Here is a 23252-nt window from a genome sequence, read left to right as displayed (position 1 = left end):
AAGTTATACGTCAAATGGAATCTGCAAGCTAGTAGCATATCTAAGTAAACAGTAAAAGTTAGAAAATGGAGAAACAAAAATTGTTGAACAGCTAACTTTTCAGTACAACATACGACTTGTGTGCAAAACAAATGGAACACAAATCATTCAAGCATCATCACAATTAATCTGTTGCAGGTTGAACAACCTAATAAATACCACTTAAATGCAGGTGAATGGACAATTTTTACTCAGCATACTTCAACTGGCTGCCGGGGTAGTTCCGAAAACATAACTGTCGTATTCCTCACTAACTCTGGAATGAGATTTTTATGCTCCTGTAACATTGAGCGGGTTAAGCAATATTTCATGTTACTAAACAACATGTTTTTTCCCCTTTATATTACAGGTTTCGCATGAAAACACAAAGCTTAAAAAACACATGCTTACCTGGCAAGACCTTCGCCCATTTAACAACACGTACTAGTTGTCTTTCCCCAAGTTCATTGAGGCTTGTCAACAAACTGGTTGATGTATCAGGCTGCGTATTGTCATACCCTGCATATACCACATCAGGCTCAATGGACTGCAGTACAGCTAGGAAAAGGGGTTGACACTGAAAATTCTGCATTCTTGGTATATTGATCCTTGGTACGATCATGAGATTGGTGTCCTGTTGCTTTTGTGTAACTGGAGAATCCATTTCCTCTGCAGTTTGGAATGGTCTTGTATTCTTTAATTTTCGACCTTTAGTTCAATGGAGAGAAAAAGAGGCACTAAATAAAAATGACATTTCAAATGGTATTAAAAGTGATAAAACTTGCATTAGTTATGTCACATTTTCAATATTCCTTTCAGCATATAATAATGTTTTACAACACTAATAATTATTATGGTAATCATTAATTGATATTACACTGTTGCAATAAACAATTGCCAATGAACAGAAGGCATTAATTTGCTCCAAGTGCAGATTGAAATAGAAATGAAATTGACGTTTGGTGCCCCAGTTTCAAACTTAATTCATTTCCGTCTGTCTCCTGGCTACCTTAGTAAATTTTGTTGACATTAACAGAAGTCAGTTGATAACAACACACTTGTCTCATTTTGGAAGTTGTTCTGCTTAGATATCTATTGTTATAATTAATGCCATAATGGAATTCTGCTGCTGCAAAAAATGTTCAGTCTTGGAACTTATCTGCAAGCTAGCTGCAAATCAGTAGTGTTCGTAAATATGCACTGAAAAGATAACCTTTAAAGTGACATTGTGGTTAAACAGTTCCTGGTTCTCTGTTTTCACCCCATCAACTTTCATATTCATGGGTATTTCTGCCAGCTCCAACAAGATTCCACCACCGGATGGACACACTCTCCCCTCTTCCCCCAGAGTAACACACACAAAATGCGAGAGGAACTCAGCAGGTCAGGCAGCATCTACAGCAGGGGCTCACAACCTTTCTTATGCCATGAACTAATATTAAGCAGGGGTCCATGGACTCCAAGATAGGAATCCCTGATCTATAGAGGGGAATAAAGAGCCACTTTTTGGGCTGAGACCATTCATCAGGATATTTTTCAGACCTGACAGCATGAAAATATTGCTTGTTGCTTCATTGGTGATGTAATTTAAAAATGTTTTATACTAGAAAATACTGCTGACAATGAAAATCACACAAAAATATTAGAGATGGAATTTTCAAAAGCATGAAGAAATATACATAAAACCACTGTACTGTTTTAGCCTATTTTCCATGACATAGGCTTTTTAAAAAAAGTTCTGTGAATGAATTTATGGCCTGCTTATTTACATTCTACCAGAAATCAAGAGTCCCTCGTGACAATCCTTCCAACAAGCATCAGCAATGTAGAATGGATTAATTTCATTTTTTAATAGTGTGTTGGTTGTGATGCTACAAAAGCCAAGTCATTCAAAACCAAACTAGAATTTCTGACATATGAATAAGTTATCTCTTCAGGTCCCTTATAGCCAAGAAACTAATTTCTATCAATATCATTATACATTCTAAAGCACTTTTCATACACCAAGTCATTTAGAACAATCAATCTAGAAGTCAACATTTAATATTTATGGGACAGGATTCTACTCTTTGTAGTGGTGTAATGGTAGAACAGAACTGTCATCTATTTCTGCCCTGATCAAATTTTCGGGGTATTTTGGCAGAGAGAAGTAGATACTTGTTAAGATACAAATGGCAGGTGTATAAGGATGTTTATTCACATTCAAGAAAAAGATAAAGTAATGGAATTGGTTATCATTGTCCCACGCACCAAGGCCTTTTCTTGCATACTGTTCATACAGATCAATTTATTACACAGTTCATTAAGTACACAGTAAAACAGTAAGCATAGAATATAGTTACAGAGAACATGCATGCTGGAAGACAATAAGATGCAAAATCATAATGAGGTAGATTGTGAGGTAAAGAATCCATCTTACTGTATTTGGAAACTATTCAAGTCTTATAAAAACGGGGAAGAAACTGTTCTTGAACCTGGAAAAACAATGCTTTCAGGCTTTTTTAAAAAATCTTCTGCCCAATGGGGAAGGGGAGAAGAGAGAACATCCAGAGTGGGTGGAGCTTTGATTATGCTGGCAGCTTTACTGAGGCAGCAAGAAGTACAGACTGTGTCCATTTAGGGGAGGCTATAGCAAGTAGCAAGCCATCTTAAATGGAACAGTAAATTCCAAAGGTGGATTATCCTCCCAGTTTGCTAATTCTTGCAAATTCTGCACAAAATAGTTCAATGGCTTAACATGAAAACAGAGATCTCTTCTAGACCTGTGAGCTCTAGTTAATTCCTTATTTCTACTGAAACCTACTGCTAGTCTTGATTAGGAATCCTGTAAAATTTCATAAAGAAGGGTAGATTGGAGCAATAGTGGAATAGTGTATTTCAGCAGCTATATTTTATTAGGAGTTTGAGGAAACTTCGTATGTTGCCAAAGACACTCACAAATTTCCACAGATGTATCATGGAGAGCATTCTAACTGGTTGGTATAGAGGGACCATCGCACAGAATCAGAAAAAGCTGCAGGATGTTGTAAAGTTAGCCAGCTGCATCATGGACACTAGTCTCCCCAGCATCGAAGATACCTTCAAAAAGCAATGCGTCAAAAAGGCGACATCCATCATTAAGGATTCCCATCACCCAAGACGTGCCCTCTTTTCATCAGTACCAACGAGGAGGTGGTAAAGAAGCCCGAAGACATACACTCAATGTTTCAGGAACAGCTTCTTACCTCCACCATCAAATTTCTGAATGGACAATGAATCCATGAACACTACCTCAGTATTTTTCCCTCTTATTTTGCACTAATTTAATGTTTTTATATATACTTATTGAAATTCATAATTTTTTAATGTATTGCTATGAATAGCTGCTGCAAGACAAATTTCATGACATATCCCAGCGACATTAATTCTGATTCTGAAATATAGTCATATAGTTTTTTTTCTCCTATTAATTTTGACTACTATTTTATAGAGGCAATTCCACCAGTACTTTTTGCCCAACTGTGGCTGCCTCATTTTTGTGCTCCTTACTGATCAGAAAAACTATGTTGCATTTAGAAGAAGACCACAATTTTAAAGACTCCAAGTACATTGGCATTGTTGAAATGCCATGCTTTCAGATTGGACAGATCCTGCCTGATCAACAATCTCTTGTTAGAGGAAGTGACAATGAAAGCACTTAATGAGGACCCACAAAAGGTACTTCAATTCTAAAAGATTAAGTCCATACAAAAAGCTCTTATATAAAACCAAAGCTTGCAGATTTAGTGCAAAGCTCTGGAAATGGATAAGAAATTGGCTAGGCAAGAAATAACAAACTCGTGTGAAAGAAGAGATGGTAAAATAAACTGAAGGCTCAATACTAGTTCCAGATGTGTTTCTAATTTATACTCACAATTAAGATTCAAAGATTCAAACACACACCTTTAAGTCTGCAGATAATAAACTGAAATTAGGGACAGTAAAATTTGGAAAAACAATTCAAAAATCAAAGGATAAATTGACCATGCCAGATGACAAAACAAAGTCTGGTGAAAAGCCAGTAAGCACAGACTGCAAACGAAGAAAAATAGATGGTAGAGAGAAAGTAAATGATGGTGTAAAGATCTCTGGCTCCTGTGTAGAGCAGGGGTCCCCAACTTTTCTTGCACCGCGGACCGGTTTAATATTGACAATATTCTTACGTACCGGCCGACGGGGAGGGGGTGTTCAAGTAGGGTTGCCAACTTTCTCACTCCCAAATAAGGGACAAAAGTAGCAGTGAAATACGGGCACTTGTATTTACCCCAAGAAAGACTACCATGACCATGAAGCCTTGCGCGGGCACCTGTGTGCGCATGCGTGTACGTGCCGATTTTTTTTTCTACAAATCAGTTTTGGCATAATCTTCCTGATTCTGTTAAGTGAAACTACATTGTATATACATTATTTCTACTTTATATAGGCTGTGTATTTATATCATTCCTGCTTTTACTATATGATAGTGTTATTTTAGGTTTTATGTGTTATTTGGTATGATTTGGTAGGTTATTTCAAGTTCAACAGTGCGTGCCAGGGAATGAGGAAAGGTGCAGCTGACTCATATTGTTTCATATCACCAAATCAGATCGTTTCCTCGCGGCCCGGTAGCACATGCTTTGCGGCCCAGTGGTTGGGGACCACCTGTGTAGAGGGTGTTATGTTTGAGATAGTCCTAACGCTATTTTAATCAGCACCATACTCTACAAGTTTAATGGTATTCAGTCACGCAAATTTTGACAGACCCTTCTCCCTCAATGCTGTAGTGTCACAAAGTTCACTCTGGAACACAGGTCTTATGATTTGTCTAAAAGCTGACAAGTATCTAAAATATAAACTCAATTCCAGAAGAATTTAATCAGAAGATGACGTCAATGAATGAATTATTTCTCTTTTCATAACCTCTTCTTGACTTGCTGAGTGCACTTAGCATTTATTGCCTGGAACTTCTATCATCTGTAGCTCTTTGCTCCAAATATCTGAAATACATTCATGCTGATCTCCTATAATGCTATCTGAATCCTGGACAGTTCTCTTCACTCGATCCCAGTGTTCTTCAAACAGGCCGTGCACCAAAATCTATTTATTGACGACAAGGCCCTCTTCTCAGTACAGTTAGACCCTGTATGTGTGTTCCTAATGCTGGTTATTTCTGCCTGTGATCAAACAACTAAAACATATCACAGTGGTTAACAAACTTCCAATTAAGCACTGTTACACTAAAAGTGCACTTACCATAATGATCACGTTTGTTTTCTGTTTAGCCATGTGTTATTCCTAAAACCCTGACATAAAATTGTGTCTTCTCTGACTCACTATGTTATACTTTATTGTCGCCAAACAATTGATACCAGAGTGTACAATCATCACAGCAATATTTGGTTCTGCGCTTCGTGCTCCCTGGAGTACAAATCGATAGTAAATATTAAAAATTTAAATTATAAATCATAAATAGAAAATAGAAAAGGGAAAGTAAGGTAGTACAAAAAAACCCAGAGGCAGGTCCGGATATTTGGAGGGTACGGCCCAGATCTGGGTCAGGATCCGTTCAGCAGTCTTATCACAGTTACAAAGAAACTGCTCCCAAATCTGGCCGAACGAGTCTTCAAGCTCCTGAGCCTTCTCCCGGAGGGAAGATGGACAAAAGTGCTTTGGTTGGGTGGATCGTGTCCTTGATTATCCTCACAGCACTGCTCTGACAGCGTGTGGTGTAAAGTGAGTCCAGGGACGGAAGACTGGTTTATGTGATGTGCTGGGCTGTGTTCACGATCTTCTGCAGCTTCTTCCGGTCTTGGACGGGACAACTTCCATACCAGGTTGTGATGCACCCGAGAAGAATGCTTTCTATGGCACATCTATAAAAATTAATGAGGGTTTTAGGGGACAGGCCAAATTTCTTTAGCTTTCTCAGGACGTAAAGGCACTGGTGGGCCTTGTTGGTAGTGGACTCTGCTTGGTTGGACCAAGTCAGGTCATTTGTGATATTGACCCTGAGGAAATTAAAAGCTTTTGACCTGTTCCACTTGCACACCACCGAATGTAAATGGGGTTGTGCGGTCCGCTACTCCTTCTGAAGTCAACAACCAATTCCTTTGTCTTGCTGACGTTGAGGGATAGGTTATTGTCTTCGCACCATGCCACCAGGTTCTTAATTTCCTCTCTGTACTCAAACTCATCATTACCCGAGATACCGCCTACAATTGTGGTGTCATCAGCAAACTTATATATTGAGTTCGATGGAAACTTGGTTACACAATCGTGGGTGTACAGTGAGTACAGCAGGGGGCTGAGTACACAGCCTTGTGGGGCACCGGTGCTCAGAGTGATTGTAGAGGAGAGCTTGTCCCCTATTTTTACAGCCTGGGTCCTGTCTATGAGGAAGTTGAAGATCCAGCTAATACGTTAATTCCAAATTTCCAATCATTTATATATTCTTGTAATTTCATATCATTGATAAAGAATAAAAGTTTTTGCACAATGAAATACTGAAAGATTGAAAGGTGTTTGAATTCAGAATGAAATGGGTGCCCTTGTAGATGAATCATCTAAAAGTTAACATGCAGATATAGCAAACAATTACAGAGTATGTCGGCCTTACTGCAAAAAAATTTGGATGCAAAAATAAAGGTATCTCACTGACAAAACAGCCCTAGTGAAATTAGGCAAGAATCTGGTCCTCTGATACAAGAAGGTTACACATGTAATAGAGTGTACTGAAGGGTGCTCACATTGATTAATGGAGTTGAAAGGAATGGAATGGAGTAGCAGGTAGTATTGAAATTGTCTTATTAAATAAAGGTGTTAAGTCTAAGGCAGTAGAGATTAGACCTTTTAAGTCCTTTTTATATATAAACAAACACACACACACACTCACACACACACACACACACACAGGGGCATGCAAAAGTGTGGGCACCCCTGGTCAAAATTTCTGTTACTGTGAATAGCTAAGCGAGTAAAAGATGACCCGATTTCCAAAAAGCATAAAGTTAAGGATGACACATCTCTTTAATATTTTAAGCAAGATTACTTTTATATTTCCACCTTTCAAAATAACAAAAAAGGAAAAGGGCCTGAAGCAAAAGCTTGGGCACCCTGCATGGTCAGTACTTAGTAACACCCCCTTTGGCAACTATCACAACTTGTAAATGGAGTCTTTCAATTCTTGTTTGGGGGACTTTCACCCATTCTTCCTTACGAAAGACTTCTAGTTCTGTGAGATTCTTGGGCTGTCTTGCATGCACTGCTCTTTTGGGGTCTATCCACAGATTTTCGATGATGTTTAGGTCGGGGGACTGTGAGGGCCATGGCAAAACCTTCAGCTTGTGCCTCTTGAGGTAGCCCATTGTGGATTTTGAGGTGTGTTTAGGATCATTATCCTGTTGCAGAAGCCATCCTCTTTTCATCGTCAGTTTTTTTTAAACAGTGTGATGCCTGCTTCCAGAATTTGCTGGTATTTAATTGAATTCATTCTTCCCTCTGCCAGTGAAATGTTCCCCATGCCACTGGCTGCAACACAAGCCCAAAGCATAATTGATCCATCCCAGTTCTTAACAGTTGGAGAGGTGTTCTTTTCATGAAATTCTGCACCCTTTTTTCTCCAAACATACCTCTGCTCATTGCGGCCAAAAGGTTCTATTTTAACTTCATCAGTCCACAGGACTTGTTTCCAAAATGCATCAGGCTTGTTTAGATGTTCCTTTGCAAACTTCTGACACAATTTTGTGGTGAGGACGCAGGAAAGGTTTTCTTCTGATGACTCTTCCATGAAGGTCATATTTGTGCAGGTGTCGCTGCACAGTAGAACAGTGCACCACACTTCAGAGTCTGCTAAATCTTCCTGAAGGTCTTTTGCAGTCAAACGGGGGTTTTGATTTGCCTTTCTAGCAATCCTATAAGCAGTTCTCTTAGAAAGTTTTCTTGGTCTTCCAAACCTCAACTTGACCTCCACCGTTCCTGTTAACTGCCATTTCTTAATTACATTATGAACTGAGGAAACGGCTACCTGAAAACACTTTACTATCTTCTTATAGCCTTCTCCTGCTTTGTGGGCATCATTTATTTTAATTTTCAGAGTGCTAGGCAGCTGCTTCGAGGAGTCCATGGCTGCTGATTGTTGGGACAAGGTTTGAGGAGTCAGGGTATTTATAAAGCTTTGAAAATTGCATCACCTGGCTTTTCCTAACGATGATTGTGAACAAGCCATAGCCCTAACAAGCTATTTAAGATCTGAGACCTTGGTAAAAGTTATCTGAGAGCTCAAATCTCTTGGGGTGCCCAAACCTTTGCATGCCACTGTGTGTTACCATTACCATTAATTTACCATTAGTGACAGATAACCAGGACTTTACAAGGGTTTACACAATCCACTGAGATTTGTGTGCCAAAGGATGACTGAAAAACCTTTAATTTTCATACAAATACAATGTAACTATAACTAACAAAACAAGTATAAACCGAAGTACAAGAAAGGAAGCTTTGAAGTTGTAACACTGAACTGAGATCATATTAACTCCTTAGGTCTCACTTAATGCCACCTTGCTCACACTCAATTTCAGAGTACTCTAGAAACCCTTTCACCTTGTGTAATAATACCAAACCACACTTTCACTATTGTTGCTATTAATGCACAATTATGATCCTAAAGACTACCGTGAATTATCAACCAGCCACCTGTTGGGGTGGGAGACAATACTGACTGCTGCACAACCTGCTTGGGTTAAATCTCGAAGTCTGTGGGCTTGTGCTGTATTTTCAATCCACAATTTGTTTTTGCAACCTAAACCCCTTAATCTCAACTGCAACATGCCCACTGGGAGTTTGAAATCATTGCACGGCCTTTTTGCTTTCAGTTTCATATCCTACATGCTCAACTCTATTCAGGTTCTCTCATGTTCTCTCAGGTTCATCACACTTCCAATTTACTTCCTTCTTACATTTCAAGACAACCCCCACCATCCAAAAATATACTTGAAACAGAACAGGACAGCAGAGGAAAATCAGATGTCTGAAATTCCTGGAGTTATTTTGCAAATCTATTAACCACACTGCAGAGTTTGCTGATTTAGCAACAATGTACATGCCACTGCAAACATATTAAAGGTTCATCATATGAGGCACACCCTGCAATCTTTACAACGGTACATTAAAACATACTACTCCCTTATAAAATAATAAGCTTGTCCAATATCTGTGTAATAAAAAGCGTAATAAATAGAAACAGGAGTATATTATTTCATCATTCATGCCTACTAAACAGGGCTATATGTAATTGAAGCAAGTTGCCTCTACTCTTTTACTCAAAAAGCTTTTTAAAAATGTCAGCATAGCATTTGTCTTCCTATCTGCTAGCTGCATATTAACTTTCAGTGATTCGTGTGTAAGAACATCCTAATGAAACCAAACCATTTCAAAATTTTATCATTTAATAAGAGCTCTCCCCTTATTTAAAGAGACTACTTCACATCTTTCTATATTATGTGCAATTTGATGTCTTCATCCATTCACTTAACTTGCCTGTATCTCCCTGAAAACTCTCTGCATCCTGCTCTTAGCCCAAACTGCTATCCTGCTTTGGACAATCACCAAATATTGGTATTCAGATCAGGAATACATATTGCGAACATCAAGAAATCCAGCACCAATGCTTGCAACACCTTAATCTGAAAATGGCTTGTTTATTCTCTCTCTCTCTGTATCTTGTTTTACGGCAGTTGGCATCCAGCTTAATGGTGCATTACCGCCACCCTCTGCTCCAGAATGTGCACTAGACATACATTCTAAATCCCTTCACCCAATCACACACACACACAAACCCACACTTCACCCTCCCATCTTTGACCATCCTAGTATCCCATTCCTGTTTATTCGTCATATTCTATAAAAGAAACCCTGTACCCCTTAAAAACGCTAAACATACCCGGACTTGTGCTCTCTCACCCATGCCCAGCAACCCTTTTAATGTGAATTCCTGCATCCCCAACTCCCTTAATTTATTTCTCATCATCTCTCTCTGTATCCCATACTTCCTGCAACACAAAACTACATGTTCTACTGACTCCTCTTCCTGACATTCCTCACACAATCCTGTCTGGTGTTTCCTTATCATTTTCAATGTTTTGTTTAATGCACAATGCCCCAGTCTTAACCTAGTCCACACAATTTCCTCTCTTCTGTTTCCATTACCTACCCTAGTAACTGCAACACTCTTTTGTATTTGATATAAATGTCTCCCTTTCCCCTCCCTGTCCCATCTTTCTTGCCACACTCGGTTGACTTTTTCCCAGATTACACACTTAACCTCTGCTTTACTGATACTAATGTACATTTCCACATTTTCTTTCTTTAATGCCCTCTTTGCCAACTCATCCACCCTCTCATTCCCCTTCACCCCTACATGTGCTGGAACCCATAGAAATTTTACCTGACCTCCCTAATTTGCAATTCTTGTAACTAACTGAAGGACTTCATAAAGTACATCTTGCCGACTGTTTGTGTGAAAAGACCTTAAACTTGCTAGAACTGAGGATGAATCTGAACATATCAATGCTTTGGCTTGTCTGGCTTTCTGAACCCATTGCAACGCAACCAACACTGCCAGCATCTCCACTGTAAACACCCCTAATTTATTAGATGTTCTTCTGCTGATTCCAATTTCTTTTGCTGGTATTACCACCCCAAACCCTGTCACTCCTGTTTCAGGTTCCTTCGCACCATCCGTATAAAAGTGAGTATAATCACTATGCTTTTCCATCACATGACAGCATTTACCAAATCTGTTTTATATCTTTCTTTTCTTTTTACCTCTAACAAATGCCAGTCTATGTCAGGCCATACAAGCTTCCATGGAGCTACAACCGGATAAACTACTGAAGGACTTATCCTCAGATCAAATACTCCACATTCTTTTGCGATATCATTCCCTACCCGACTAAGGGTATCCCTCTGAAACCTCCCATTTTCCCAGCACTCCTGCAACACTCCTTTAGTAGGGTGAGAATCATTGTGCCCCTGCAAGTTAGCCCAGTAGTTTGCCATCAGTTGCATCCTTCTTAGTTCCAAAGGCATTATTCCCATTTCTACCTGTAGGGCTGACACTGGTGACATTTTAAAAGCCCCACTGCACACTCTCAAGGCCTGAGCCTGAATCACATCCAGTTTCTTTATAAGAGACCTAGCTGCTGATCCATATACTATATTTCCATAATCCAATACAGATCTTACTAAAGCCACATACATTCTCTTCAAAGCTGAACAACTTGCTCCCCATTCCCTACCAGTCAAACATCTCAACACATTTATTACTTTTTTACATTTCTCCTCAACTTTCCTGATATGGTCTGCCCATGTTAATCGTGAATCAAATATAACTCCCAGAAATTTAAATGATGCAACCCTTTCTAATTCAACCCCATACATCCTTAACTTCTTCCCTACCTCAACCCTTTTCCTGGTAAAAAAATACAGTTTGAGTTTTGTCTACTGAAAATCTACATCCCCAATCATAACCCCACTCCACCACTTCATCAATTCTTGTCGTTTCCTGATTATACGGTCCATGTTCCTGCCTCTTTTCCACAAGGCCCCATCATCCGCAAACAGTGCCCTACCTATATCCACTGGTACCTTTGTGAAGACATCATTGATCATAATGATGAAAAGTAACGGGCTAATCACACTACCTTGAGGTGTGCCATTTTCCACTATGTACTGTTTTGATCATTCTGATCCAATCCGAACCTGAATTTTTCTACCAAACAAAAAATCTTTAATCCAATTAAAAACTCTCCCACCAACCCCCATTTTGTGCAGTTTAATTAATAATCCTTCCTTCCACATCATATCATAGGCTTTTTCAATGTCAAAGAACACTGCCACTACTGACTCTCTATTTGCCTGGGCCTTCCTTATTTCAGTCTCTAACATAATCACCATGGAATTCCTTCCCTTTCTAAAACCACTCTGATAACTTGCCAGCATTCCCTTTTTCTCAAGCTCATATGATAACCTTTCTGTTATCATCCTTTCCATTATCTTACATATACTTGATGTTAATGCAATTGGTCTGTAGCTAGTGGGTTTTGACAGATCCTTGCCAGGCTTCCTTATTGGAATTACTACTGCTTCTTTCCACGCACTTGGTAATCTTCCCTCCTCCCACACTCTGTTATAAAAATGCAGCAACTTCAAGAGCGCTCCTTCTCCTAGATTTTTTAGCATCACAGAGCATATCAGATCTTTCCCTGGGGAGGTTGGTCTCGATCTCTTTATTGCTCTCACCATTTCTGCTAATGTAAATGGATCATCAATTATATCATCTGTTCCTTCCCTCCTGCTTAACACACCTGGGTGTTGGCTCATTATTCTTTCCCTTTTTCTTCTCCCTTCTTCAGACAAATTTTCTGAACTGTGTATCAGTGCAAATGACTTGGCCATGACCTTAGCCTTACCCCTACTGGAGACTGCAGTTTCCTCCTCAGATATCATTACTGGATATTCCCATTCCCTTCTATCTCCTCCCATCCTCTTAATCATTCCCCATATCTCTCCCACAGGTGTTGTTCTTCCTACCTTGTCGCAAAAACTCCTCCAACCTGCCATTTTAGCTTGACGTATAGTTCTTCTCACCACTGCCTGTGCTTTCTTATATTGAACCAAATGCTGCATATTATGGGTTCTTTTAACTAGCCTGAATGCTCTATTTCTGTTTTTTACAGCCTGACAACATTCCTCTGTCCACCATGGTACCAGTTTTCTATTCATCCTATTTTTACTCCTAGGTATAGATCCTTCTGCTGCCATGATAATTGCTGAAGTCACCTGACTGTTTAATTCATCTACATTTCCAGAAATATCAATCTTTGTCAACCCTTCTTCACTCAACTTCTGGAACTTACCCCAATCAGCTTTTTCAAACACCCACTTTGGGGTTCCGCCACCTGGTCTTACTTCAACTCTTTCACCCACTGAACACAAAACTGGGTAGTGATCACTGCCTACTGTTGAAGCAGTCCAAACTCCCCAGTTACTAATGCCAGCCAAGGTATTAGACACTAACGTAATATCTAACACTGACTCAGTTCCTGTTGTTATATCTATCCTTGTGCCGCTACCATCACTCATACACACCAAATCCCTTTCTTCCATCAAATCTTCAATTACCTTTCCATTTGGATCTGTAATCTGATCCCCCCATATTGTGCTATGAGCATTGAAATCTGCACACCACACTACTTTATGTCTGTTTTGTCCTTGTATCTTTAATAGGCTGTCCAAATCCAACCTTTTACATGGATTGTAGTAGTTAATTATAACCACTCCCTCCTCTCTCTCCCACACTTCCAGCACTATGTATTCCTGATCATCTCCTTTTTCCAGTACCCTATATGGTATACCCTGCTTGATTAACATAGCAGAACCCCCTCCTCCCCCTAGATTTCTATCTTTCCTTATCATTGTATACCCATATACCACAAAGTCTAAAGTTGGTTTCAACCAAGTTTCCTGAATACACACTACATCCGGTTTTACAACCATTTCTTTAATAAAGTGCTTGAATTCCTGGCTATTGGCCAGTAAGCTCCTTGCATTCCATTGTACAAGAATCACCATAATTAGTATTAACCAACACATGACACTTCCTGGCTTGACTGATTACTGAGGTTCTCCCTCACTTCCTCCCATGTCAGTCCTACTAACCCTAAATGGTTTACTGCTGCTTTTACCACCAGCTGAATTTTGTCACTTTTTGACTTTACCTCAGCCGTACTATTAATCACTCCTGCAATGAATGTTACTAGAGCCTTTTTGTCTACATAAATCCTGTCATTTGTTCTTTGTTGCATCTCTCGTATCCCTATTGCTCCCTGTTCATTAGGAGCATTATTCTGTTCTCTTGACATTCTTACAGCTTCTGCATAAGTGATCTTTCTTTTCACTCTTATTTCTTGAATTTTAGTCTCCCGTCTGACAACCTCACACCCACTATATGCAACATTATGAGCTCCTCCACAATTGCAGCATTTTGGTTGAACTCCTGTTCCGCACTTTCCATATTCATGATCACCCCCACATCTAGCACATCTCCTCTGCCTTTTACAGTTTTTAGCCACGTGTCCAAACCTTTGACAATTATAGCACCTCAGTGGCTTTGGCACATACACCTTTACTGGGTAACTCATGAAACCTAGGAACACCTTCCTTGGCACTCTTTCTTCTTCAAATTCAATCAATACTGATTCACTTTCCTTTTTCACTCCCACCTTTGTTGTTTTTAGTCTTTGAACATTCATTACTTTCCCTCCTTTGATATTCCTCTTTATCTCCTCCATATTTATACTCATTGGTATCCCCGTGATCACTCCTTTACAACCACTGTTTTGTGCTCCCACCCTCCCAGTGTATTCCACCTTGCATTTTCCTATCTCTTTTAGCTTGAGTGCTTTCTCAAGTTGTTCCTCATTCGCACATCTTACCAATAAGTTGCCATCATTAAGGACTTTTGCAAATACTACTTCCCCTACTTTATTTGTCAGAGTTGTTGTTAGCACAAACGGGTTAATTTTCTTCATATGTCCCTGAGCCTTCTCATTAAACCTAATTATGACAACACCTCCTCTCTGAGCTTGTTCATCTTCCTCACTTTCAGAGCTTTCTCCAGTATCATTTCTTATTCTTTTATTCCCTTTGTCTTGGTTTTTATTCATCCGACCCCTCACCAGCTCCTCATTCCCTTTATTTCTCCCTTCACAATAATCCACCTCTCCCCAGCTGCCTACCTCTGGTCCCAAGTCTCTATCCCTCTCCTCCTCCACTTTCTTTCCCTCAACCCCGCCTCTTATCTTGTCCGCCATTACCGGACCCACACAGCCCCCTCCCAGCAATTTCCGTTCCTTCCCCACTCTCTTTCCCTCAACAGGTTCCAAACCACATTCACGCATCAAGCAAAACACAGCCAGCTTCCAGTCGAGCCAACTCAGCCAGCCTCCCTCGCCAGCTTGTTTATTCCTTCTGTTTCTAATCTTTTAACTGATCTACAAATGAAGTAATTAATTATCACCAACAACATCTGTTCCAACTTTATTTAATAGTATCTTATGGAGTTTATCAAGAGCTCTCTGAAAGTCCAAGTACCATTAATTTCTCTTTATTTTTATTAATACTAATTCTTTTGAGCTCTTCATTCACTCCAGTGTAGAAATAGTTTTGGAGATCAAGTCCAAAGATCCCTAAAGGGATAAGAAGGGATATGTTAGGACAGGGAGCAAAGATAGCGCCAGAGGTTTCAGTAGATCTGGGTGACTTCTTCCAGTTTGTCCATGAAACAGCTAAGTTTCTTCTCTTTTAATATCTTTTTTATCCTTTTCAAGGTGGCTGAGATTCTGCCTGAGTCTGATCTACAGCCGCACTGAAACTGTGGTTGTTCATGGCAGTTGGTTCTCACTCTTAGAAATCACTGAGCAACCTGCTTTTCAGGATCTCCAGTGTGTGACCTGGAAAATGTACGTCTTTTGCGTGCGGACCTGTGTTAGCAACTGTAGCTTCCTGGGAGAATGTGACATCGAGACAGCAATGTATGGTGCTGTCGAAAGAAGGCCCTCAAGTCAAGAGGAATTCTAATAAGCAATGCGGCTGACTGTAACGAGGGCGACGGGGAGTGGGGGATGACAAAATGTTGACATGGACAGCTGTTTTTGATGGACTCTAGATCAGGAGACTTTGCAATTGCTTGAATGATGGGTGGTAAGGAGTTGATGTTTAAGCTGAAGCAAGGGGGGGTTGAGGGTTGATGCTTTTGCTGCTGCTTGTGCATGGGAAGGGTGGAGGCTCTGAGGTTTTAACGTTTTCTATCATTCATTCTTGAGGCTTTTTCCTGTTTTGTGAATGTCTGCAAAGAGTAAGGATTTCAGGTTGTATACTGATATTAAATTGAGCTAATGAACTTTTAAATATCTACACAGTTGACAAGATAGCATATACAACACTTCCCTTCATTAGCCAGGGTATAGAATATAAAACAATGGTTAAACGCCAGGTGGAGCACTGTGCAGCTCTAGTCACCACACAATAATGTGTTTGAACTGTAGAGGATGTAGGGAGGTGCATCAGGTGTTGACTATGATTACCACAGTTATGTGGGAAGAATGGATAGGCTAGGATTGTTTTCCTTGGAGAGAGTATACTTGACTGAGAGCACAAAATTAATAGAGGCACAGATAATGTAGATAGTAAGAAACTTTTCCCCACAGCAAAAGGTGCGTAAAACCAGAGGCCATAGGTTTCAGGTAAGGGATAGGTGGTTCAGTGAGGAACTGAAAGGAGTTTTTCACCCTGATAGTAACTGGAATCTAGAAAGCACGACCCACCTGAGGATTTTTTAAGTAGTATCTAGATGAGCACTTGTATCACCAAGACATAAAAGGACAGGTGTCCAATGTTCAAATATGGGATTAGTATGATTATGCGCTTAGTTGTTGGCATGAACATGGTGGGCCAAATGCCTTGTTGACATCGTGAATCCCTGTCTCAAATTTGTTACAACAGAGAAGCCTTTAACTTAGTAACATCAAATAAAAGTGATGGCCAGATCTACTGTATGTCCAAAATTAAGAGAATTCAGAGAACATTACTTCACTTTAATCTGAATTTTTTAACCCAAGTTTATTATTCAAAATCATGGAACTTCTCACCTCCAAGCGTCATCCCAGCTGCAAAACACTTTCTCAGACGACATGATGGGCAGTTTTTTCTCCGTACTTTATCAATGGTACAATCATTCCTGCTGGCACACAGAAACTTGTGTTTTCCTAGGAGAGAAATAACCACACAGATGTTTGAATGGAAGTCTGGGAACCAGTGATGAAAATAAACTTAGATACAAATGAGCAGGAAAATTGGTTGCAGTGGAGAGGAGGGAATTAAAATGCCTTAAAGACTGAACATGCTATAAATTCTTTGCATACGTGAAGAGAGAAGTTAATGATTCAGATTCAAGTTCTAATGCATGGTTATCACATCTGAAAAATTCGCTTTGTCCTTCTCAATGGTTGGCATGGGCTTGATGAGCCAAAATTTTTTAACATATCACATATTGCTTCTGGAAAAGAAATCATTTATCTGTTATGTCTTAGTCTGCTCCTCAATAAGAAAGAAAACCACTGAAGTTCAAACCACTTTTGCTGTGATATTTTGAAAAAAAATGCTGACGAAGAATTACTACGTATACTGAAAATTATGGATACTTATAATTCAAGCAGAAAAAGTGTAATTGAAATTGCAGCCAGCTGCATTTCTAAACTAATTCTTATCGAATTAGGTAGCGAACCATGGTGAATTCTGCAAATCATTAACCTGCAGATGTACAGTACTCTGAATGAATTCAGAGTATTTAAATTCCAGACAAAAATAAATATTTCTGTCATGAACCAGTACAGAATATTTATTTGTAACTTTAATTAGAAGCATGCTTCTGTTTTACCAATATTTTATAAATGTTCTAGTAGAGAGGCATTATGCTTTATGAACCATTGCACTGTACAAGCATGTGATCATTGGGAAGATCTGTACAGATGCTTAGAAATGGTACTTATTCTGTGAAATGCAATACAAAACCTCAAGGAGTTCAGACCAAGGAATAATGAGGGTACAGAGAGGGGAATCCCTTTGAAAGCTTGAAACTTTAAATAGCTTTCTATTATTTAGAAGCAATCATATCAAATGTACTCTGAAATATATGATTCCTGTTGTGAACAGATAAAAAGTTTAAGTCCAAGAGTTCAGGCAGTTCACTACTACACTCAGGTACAGCTGGAGGTGTTGGCTATTGCTCAGGAATAAAGCAGAATAGGAACTGTCAGAGAAATGTATCCAAGGAACCATCTGAAATGGAAACTGAAGAAACAAATGAGGTTCAGGGGCAACTAGACAGCAAAGATAAATTCTAAAATATTGGTTCTTTGTATTTCTGCTTTGTGCTTTAAAGAATTTCAGAAGGCAACTGAAATTGACTCAGTCGCAAAAAAACTGTGGGTCAATTGTTTAAGAAAAATAACCAGATAGCTTAAGGCTTATAACTGCTAAGCCCCTCCCCCTAGGCCAACTAAAAGCTAATTAACTCAATTATCCAATTAAAGATGGTATCCTCCACCATCAGCACACCTGTGCAGGTTGCTGTTGCCTCTATATGAGACAGCTCCATGGAGCAGCTCTGTTTCAGGGCTTGGAGCTTGGGAGTGTGGGCTGCTGCTGGAAGCTGGCTGTGTTTTGTTTGATGTGTGAGTGTGTTTTGGAACCTGTTGAGGGAAAGAGAGTGGGGAAGGAACGGAAATTGCTGGGAGGGGGTCGTGTGGGTCCGGTAATGGTGGATAAGATAAGAGGTGGGGTTGAGGGAAAGAAAGTGGAGAAGGAGAGGGATAGAGACTTGGGACCAGAGGTAGGCAGCTGGGGAGAGGTGGATTATTGTGAAGGGAGAAATAAAGGGAATGAGGAGGTAGTGAGGGGTTGGATGAATAAAAACCAAGACGAAGGGAATAAAAGAATAAGAAATGATAGTGGAGAAAGCTCTGAAAGTGAGGAAGATGAACAAGCTCAGAGAAGAGGTGTTGTCATAATTAGGTTTAATGAGAAGGCTCAGGGACATATGAAGAAAATTAACCCGTTTGTGCTAACAACAACTCTGACAAATAAGATAGGGGAAATAGTATTTGCAAAAGTCCTTAATGATGGCAACTTATTGGTAAGATGTGCGAATGAGGAACAACTTGAGAAAGCACTCAAGCTAAAAGAGATAGGAAAATGCAAGGTGGAATACACTGGGAGGGTGGGAGCACAAAACAGTGGTTGTAAAGGAGTGATCACGGGGATACCAATGAGTATAAATATGGAGGAGATAAAGAGGAATATCAAAGGAGGGAAAGTAATGAATGTTCAAAGACTGAAAACAACAAAGGAGGGAGTGAAAAAGGAAAGTGAATCAGTATTGATTGAATTTGAAGAAGAAAGAGTGCCAAGGAAGGTGTTCCTGGGTTTCATGAGTTACCCAGTAAGGGTGTATGTGCCAAAGCCATTGAGGTGCTATAATTGTCAAAGGTTTGGACACATGGCTAAAAACTGTAAAAGGCAGAGGAGATGTGCTAGATGTGGGGGTGATCATGAATATGGAAAGTGCGGAACAGGAGTTCAACCAAAATGCTGCAATTGTGGAGGAGCTCATAATGTTGCATATAGTGGGTGTGAGGTTGTCAGACGGGAGACTAAAATTCAAGAAATAAGAGTGAAAAGAAAGATCACTTATGCAGAAGCTGTAAGAATATCAAGAGAACAGAATAATGCTCCTAATGAACAGGGAGCAATAGGGATACGAGAGATGCAACAAAGAACAAATGACAGGATTTATGTAGACAAAAAGGCTCTAGTAACATTCATTGCAGGAGTGATTAATAGTACTGCTGAGGTAAAGTCAAAAAGTGACAAAATTCAGCTGGTGGTAAAAGCAGCAGTAAACCATTTAGGGTTAGTAGGACTGACATGGGAGGAAGTGAGGGAGAACCTCAGTAATCAGTCAAGCCAGGAAGTGTCATGTGTTGGTTAATACTAATTATGGTGATTCTTGTACAATGGAATGCAAGGAGCTTACTGGCCAATAGCCAGGAATTCAAGCACTTTATTAAAGAAATGGTTGTAAAACCGGATGTAGTGTGTATTCAGGAAACTTGGTTGAAACCAACTTTAGACTTTGTGGTATGTGGGTATACAATGATAAGGAAAGATAGAAATCTAGGGGGAGGAGGGGGTTGTGCTATGTTAATCAAGCAAGGTATACCATATAGGGTACTGGAGAAAGGAGATGATCAGGAATACATAGTGCTGGAAGTGTGGGAGAGAGAGGAGGGAGTGGTTATAATTAACTACTACAATCCATGTAAAAGGTTGGATTTGGACAGCCTATGAAAGATACAAGGACAAAACAGACAAAGTAGTGTGGTGTGCAGATTTCAATGCTCATAGCACAATATGGGGGGATCAGATTACAGATCCAAATGGAAAGGTAATTGAAGATTTGATGGAAGAAAGGGATTTGGTGTGTATGAGTGATGGTAGCGGCACAAGGATAGATATAACAACAGGAACTGAGTCAGTGTTAGATATTACGTTAGTGTCTAATACCTTGGCTGGCATTAGTAACTGGGGAGTTTGGACTGCTTCAACAGTAGGCAGTGATCACTACCCAGTTTTGTGTTCAGTGGGTGAAAGAGTTGAAGTAAGACCAGGTGGCGGAACCCCAAAGTGGGTGTTTGAAAAAGCTGATTGGGGTAAGTTCCAGAAGTTGAGTGAAGAAGGGTTGACAAAGATTGATATTTCTGGAAATGTAGATGAATTAAACAGTCAGGTGACTTCAGCAATTATCATGGCAGCAGAAGGATCTATACCTAGGAGTAAAAATAGGATGAATAGAAAACTGGTACCATGGTGGACAGAGGAATGTTGTCAGGCTGTAAAAAACAGAAATAGAGCATTCAGGCTAGTTAAAAGAACCCATAATATGCAGCATTTGGTTCAATATAAGAAAGCACAGGCAGTGGTGAGAAGAACTATACGTCAAGCTAAAATGGCAGGTTGGAGGAGTTTTTGCGACAAGGTAGGAAGAACAACACCTGTGGGAGAGATATGGGGAATGATTAAGAGGATGGGAGGAGATAGAAGGGAATGGGAATATCCAGTAATGATATCTGAGGAGGAAACTGCAGTCTCCAGAAGGGATAAGGCTGAGGTCATGGCCAAGTCATTTGTACTGATACACAGTTCAGAAAATTTGTCTGAAGAAGGGAGAAGAAAAAGGGAAAGAATAATGAGCCAACACCCAGGTGTGTTAAGCAGGAGGGAAGGAACAGATGATATAATTGATGATCCGTTTACATTAGCAGAAATGGTGAGAGCAATAAAGAGATCGAGACCAACCTCCCCAGGGAAAGATCTGATATGCTCTGTGATGCTAAAAAATCTAGGAGAAGGAGCGCTCTTGAAGTTGCTGCATTTTTATAACAGAGTGTGGGAGGAGGGAAGATTACCAAGTGCATGGAAAGAAGCAGTAGTAATTCCAATAAGGAAGCCTGGCAAGGATCTGTCAAAACCCACTAGCTACAGACCAATTGCATTAACATCAAGTATATGTAAGATAATGGAAAGGATGGTAACAGAAAGGTTATCATATGAGCTTGAGAAAAGGGGAATGCTGGCAAGTTATCAGAGTGGTTTTAGGAAGGGAAGGAATTCCATGGACTCAGTGATTATGTTAGAGACTGAAATAAGGAAGGCCCAGGCAAATAGAGAGTCAGTAGTGGCAGTGTTCTTTGACATTGAAAAAGCCTATGATATGATGTGGAAGGAAGGATTATTAATTAAACTGCACAAGATGGGGGTTGGTGGGAGAGTTTTTAATTGGATTAAAGATTTTTTGTTTGGTAGAAAAATTCAAGTTCGGATTGGATCAGAATTATCAAAACAGTACATAGTGGAAAATGGCACACCTCAAGGTAGTGTGATTAGCCCATTACTTTTCATGATTATGATCAATGATGTCTTCACAAAGGTACCAGTGGATATAGGTAGGTCACTGTTTGCGGATGATGGGGCCTTGTGGAAAAGAGGCAGGAACATGGACTATATAATCAGGAAACTACAAGAAGCAATTCATGAAGTGGTGGAGTGGGGTTATGATTGGGGATGTAGATTTTCAGTAGATAAAACTCAAACTGTATTTTTTTTTACCAGGAAAAGGGTTGAGGTAGGGAAGAAGTTAAGGATGTATGGGGTTGAATTAGAAGGGGTTGAATTAGAAAGGGTTGCATCATTTAAATTTCTGGGAGCTATATTTGATTCACGATTAACATGGGCAGACCATATCAGGAAAGTTGAGGAGAAATGTAAAAAAGTAATAAATGTGATGAGATGTTTGACTGGTAGGGAATGGGGAGCAAGTTGTTCAGCTTTGAAGAGAATGTATGTGGCTTTAGTAAATTCTGTATTGGATTATGGAAATATAGTATATGGATCAGCAGCTAGGTCTCTTATAAGGAAACTGGATGTGATTCAGGCTCAGGCCTTGAGAGTGTGCAGTGGGGCTTTTAAAACGACACCAGTGTCAGCCCTACAGGTAGAAATGGGAATAATGCCTTTGGAACTAAGAAGGATGCAACTGATGGCAAACTACTGGGCTAACTTGCAGGGGCACAATGATTCTCACCCTACTAAAGGAGTGTTGCAGGAGTGCTGGGAAAATGGGAGGTTTCAGAGGGATACTTTCAGTCGGGTAGGGAATGATATCGCAAAAGAATGTGGAGTGTTTGATCTGAGGATAAGTCCTTCAGTAGTTTATCCGGTTGTAGCTCCATGGAAACTTGTATGGTCTGACATAGACTGGCATTTGTTACAGGTAAAAAGGAAAGAAAGATATAAAACAGATTTGGTAAATGCATTTAACTGTCATGTGATGGAAAAGTATAGTGATTATACTCACATTTATACAGATGGTGCGAAGGAACCTGAAACAGGAGTGACAGGGTTTGGGGTGGTAATACCAGCAAAAGAAATTGGAATCAGCAGAAGAACATCTAATAAATTAGGGGTTTTTACAGTGGAGATGCTGGCAGTGTTGGTTGCGTTGCAATGGGTGCAGAAAGTCAGACCATCCAAAACATTGATATGTTCAGATTCATCCTCAGTTCTAGCAAGTTTAAGGTCTTTTCACACAAACAGTCGGCAAGATGTACTTTATGAAGTCCTTCAGTTAGTTACAAGAATTGCAAATCAGGGAGGTCAGGTAAAATTTCTATGGGTTCCAGCACATGTAGGGGTGAAGGGGAATGAGAGGGTGGATGAGTTGGCAAAGAGGGTGTTAAAGAAAGAAAATGTGGAAATGCACATTAGTATCAGTAAAGCAGAGGTTAAGTGTGTAATCTGGGAAAAAGTCAACCGAATGTGGCAAGAAAGATGGGACAGGGAGGGAAAAGGGAGGCATCTATATCAAATACAAAAGAGTGTTGCAGTTACTAGGGTAAGTAATGGAAACAGAAGAGAGGAGACTGTGTGGACTAGGTTAAGGCTGGGACACTGTGCATTAAACAAAACATTGAAAATGATAGGGAAACACCAGACAGGATTGTGTGAGGAATGTCAGGAAGAGGAGTCAGTAGAACATGTAGTTCTGAGTTGCAGGAAGTATG

At 39.9% G+C, this 23252-nt stretch overlaps 1 protein-coding gene across 3 annotated transcripts in view; it reads right to left on the bottom strand.

Moving 5' to 3' along the window:
- ar (androgen receptor) overlaps positions 1-23252 on the bottom strand; it is a 217413-nt gene that overhangs the window by 137544 nt on the left and 56617 nt on the right. For all 3 annotated transcript variants that reach the window (XM_063061070.1, XM_063061072.1, XM_063061071.1), the window contains exons 3-4: positions 16722-16838; positions 430-726 (exon numbers count right to left, since the gene is read on the bottom strand). In XM_063061070.1, the coding sequence (XP_062917140.1) occupies positions 430-726; positions 16722-16838 (414 nt within the window). The remainder of the gene's footprint in view (positions 1-429; positions 727-16721; positions 16839-23252) is intronic.

The sequence above is a fragment of the Mobula hypostoma genome, chromosome 10, assembly GCF_963921235.1.
Source record: "Mobula hypostoma chromosome 10, sMobHyp1.1, whole genome shotgun sequence".
In the NCBI taxonomy this organism is placed as follows: domain Eukaryota; kingdom Metazoa; phylum Chordata; class Chondrichthyes; order Myliobatiformes; family Myliobatidae; genus Mobula; species Mobula hypostoma.
The sequence above is the reverse complement of the archived record's forward strand: the minus strand, read 5'-3'. Positions and strand labels throughout refer to the sequence as shown.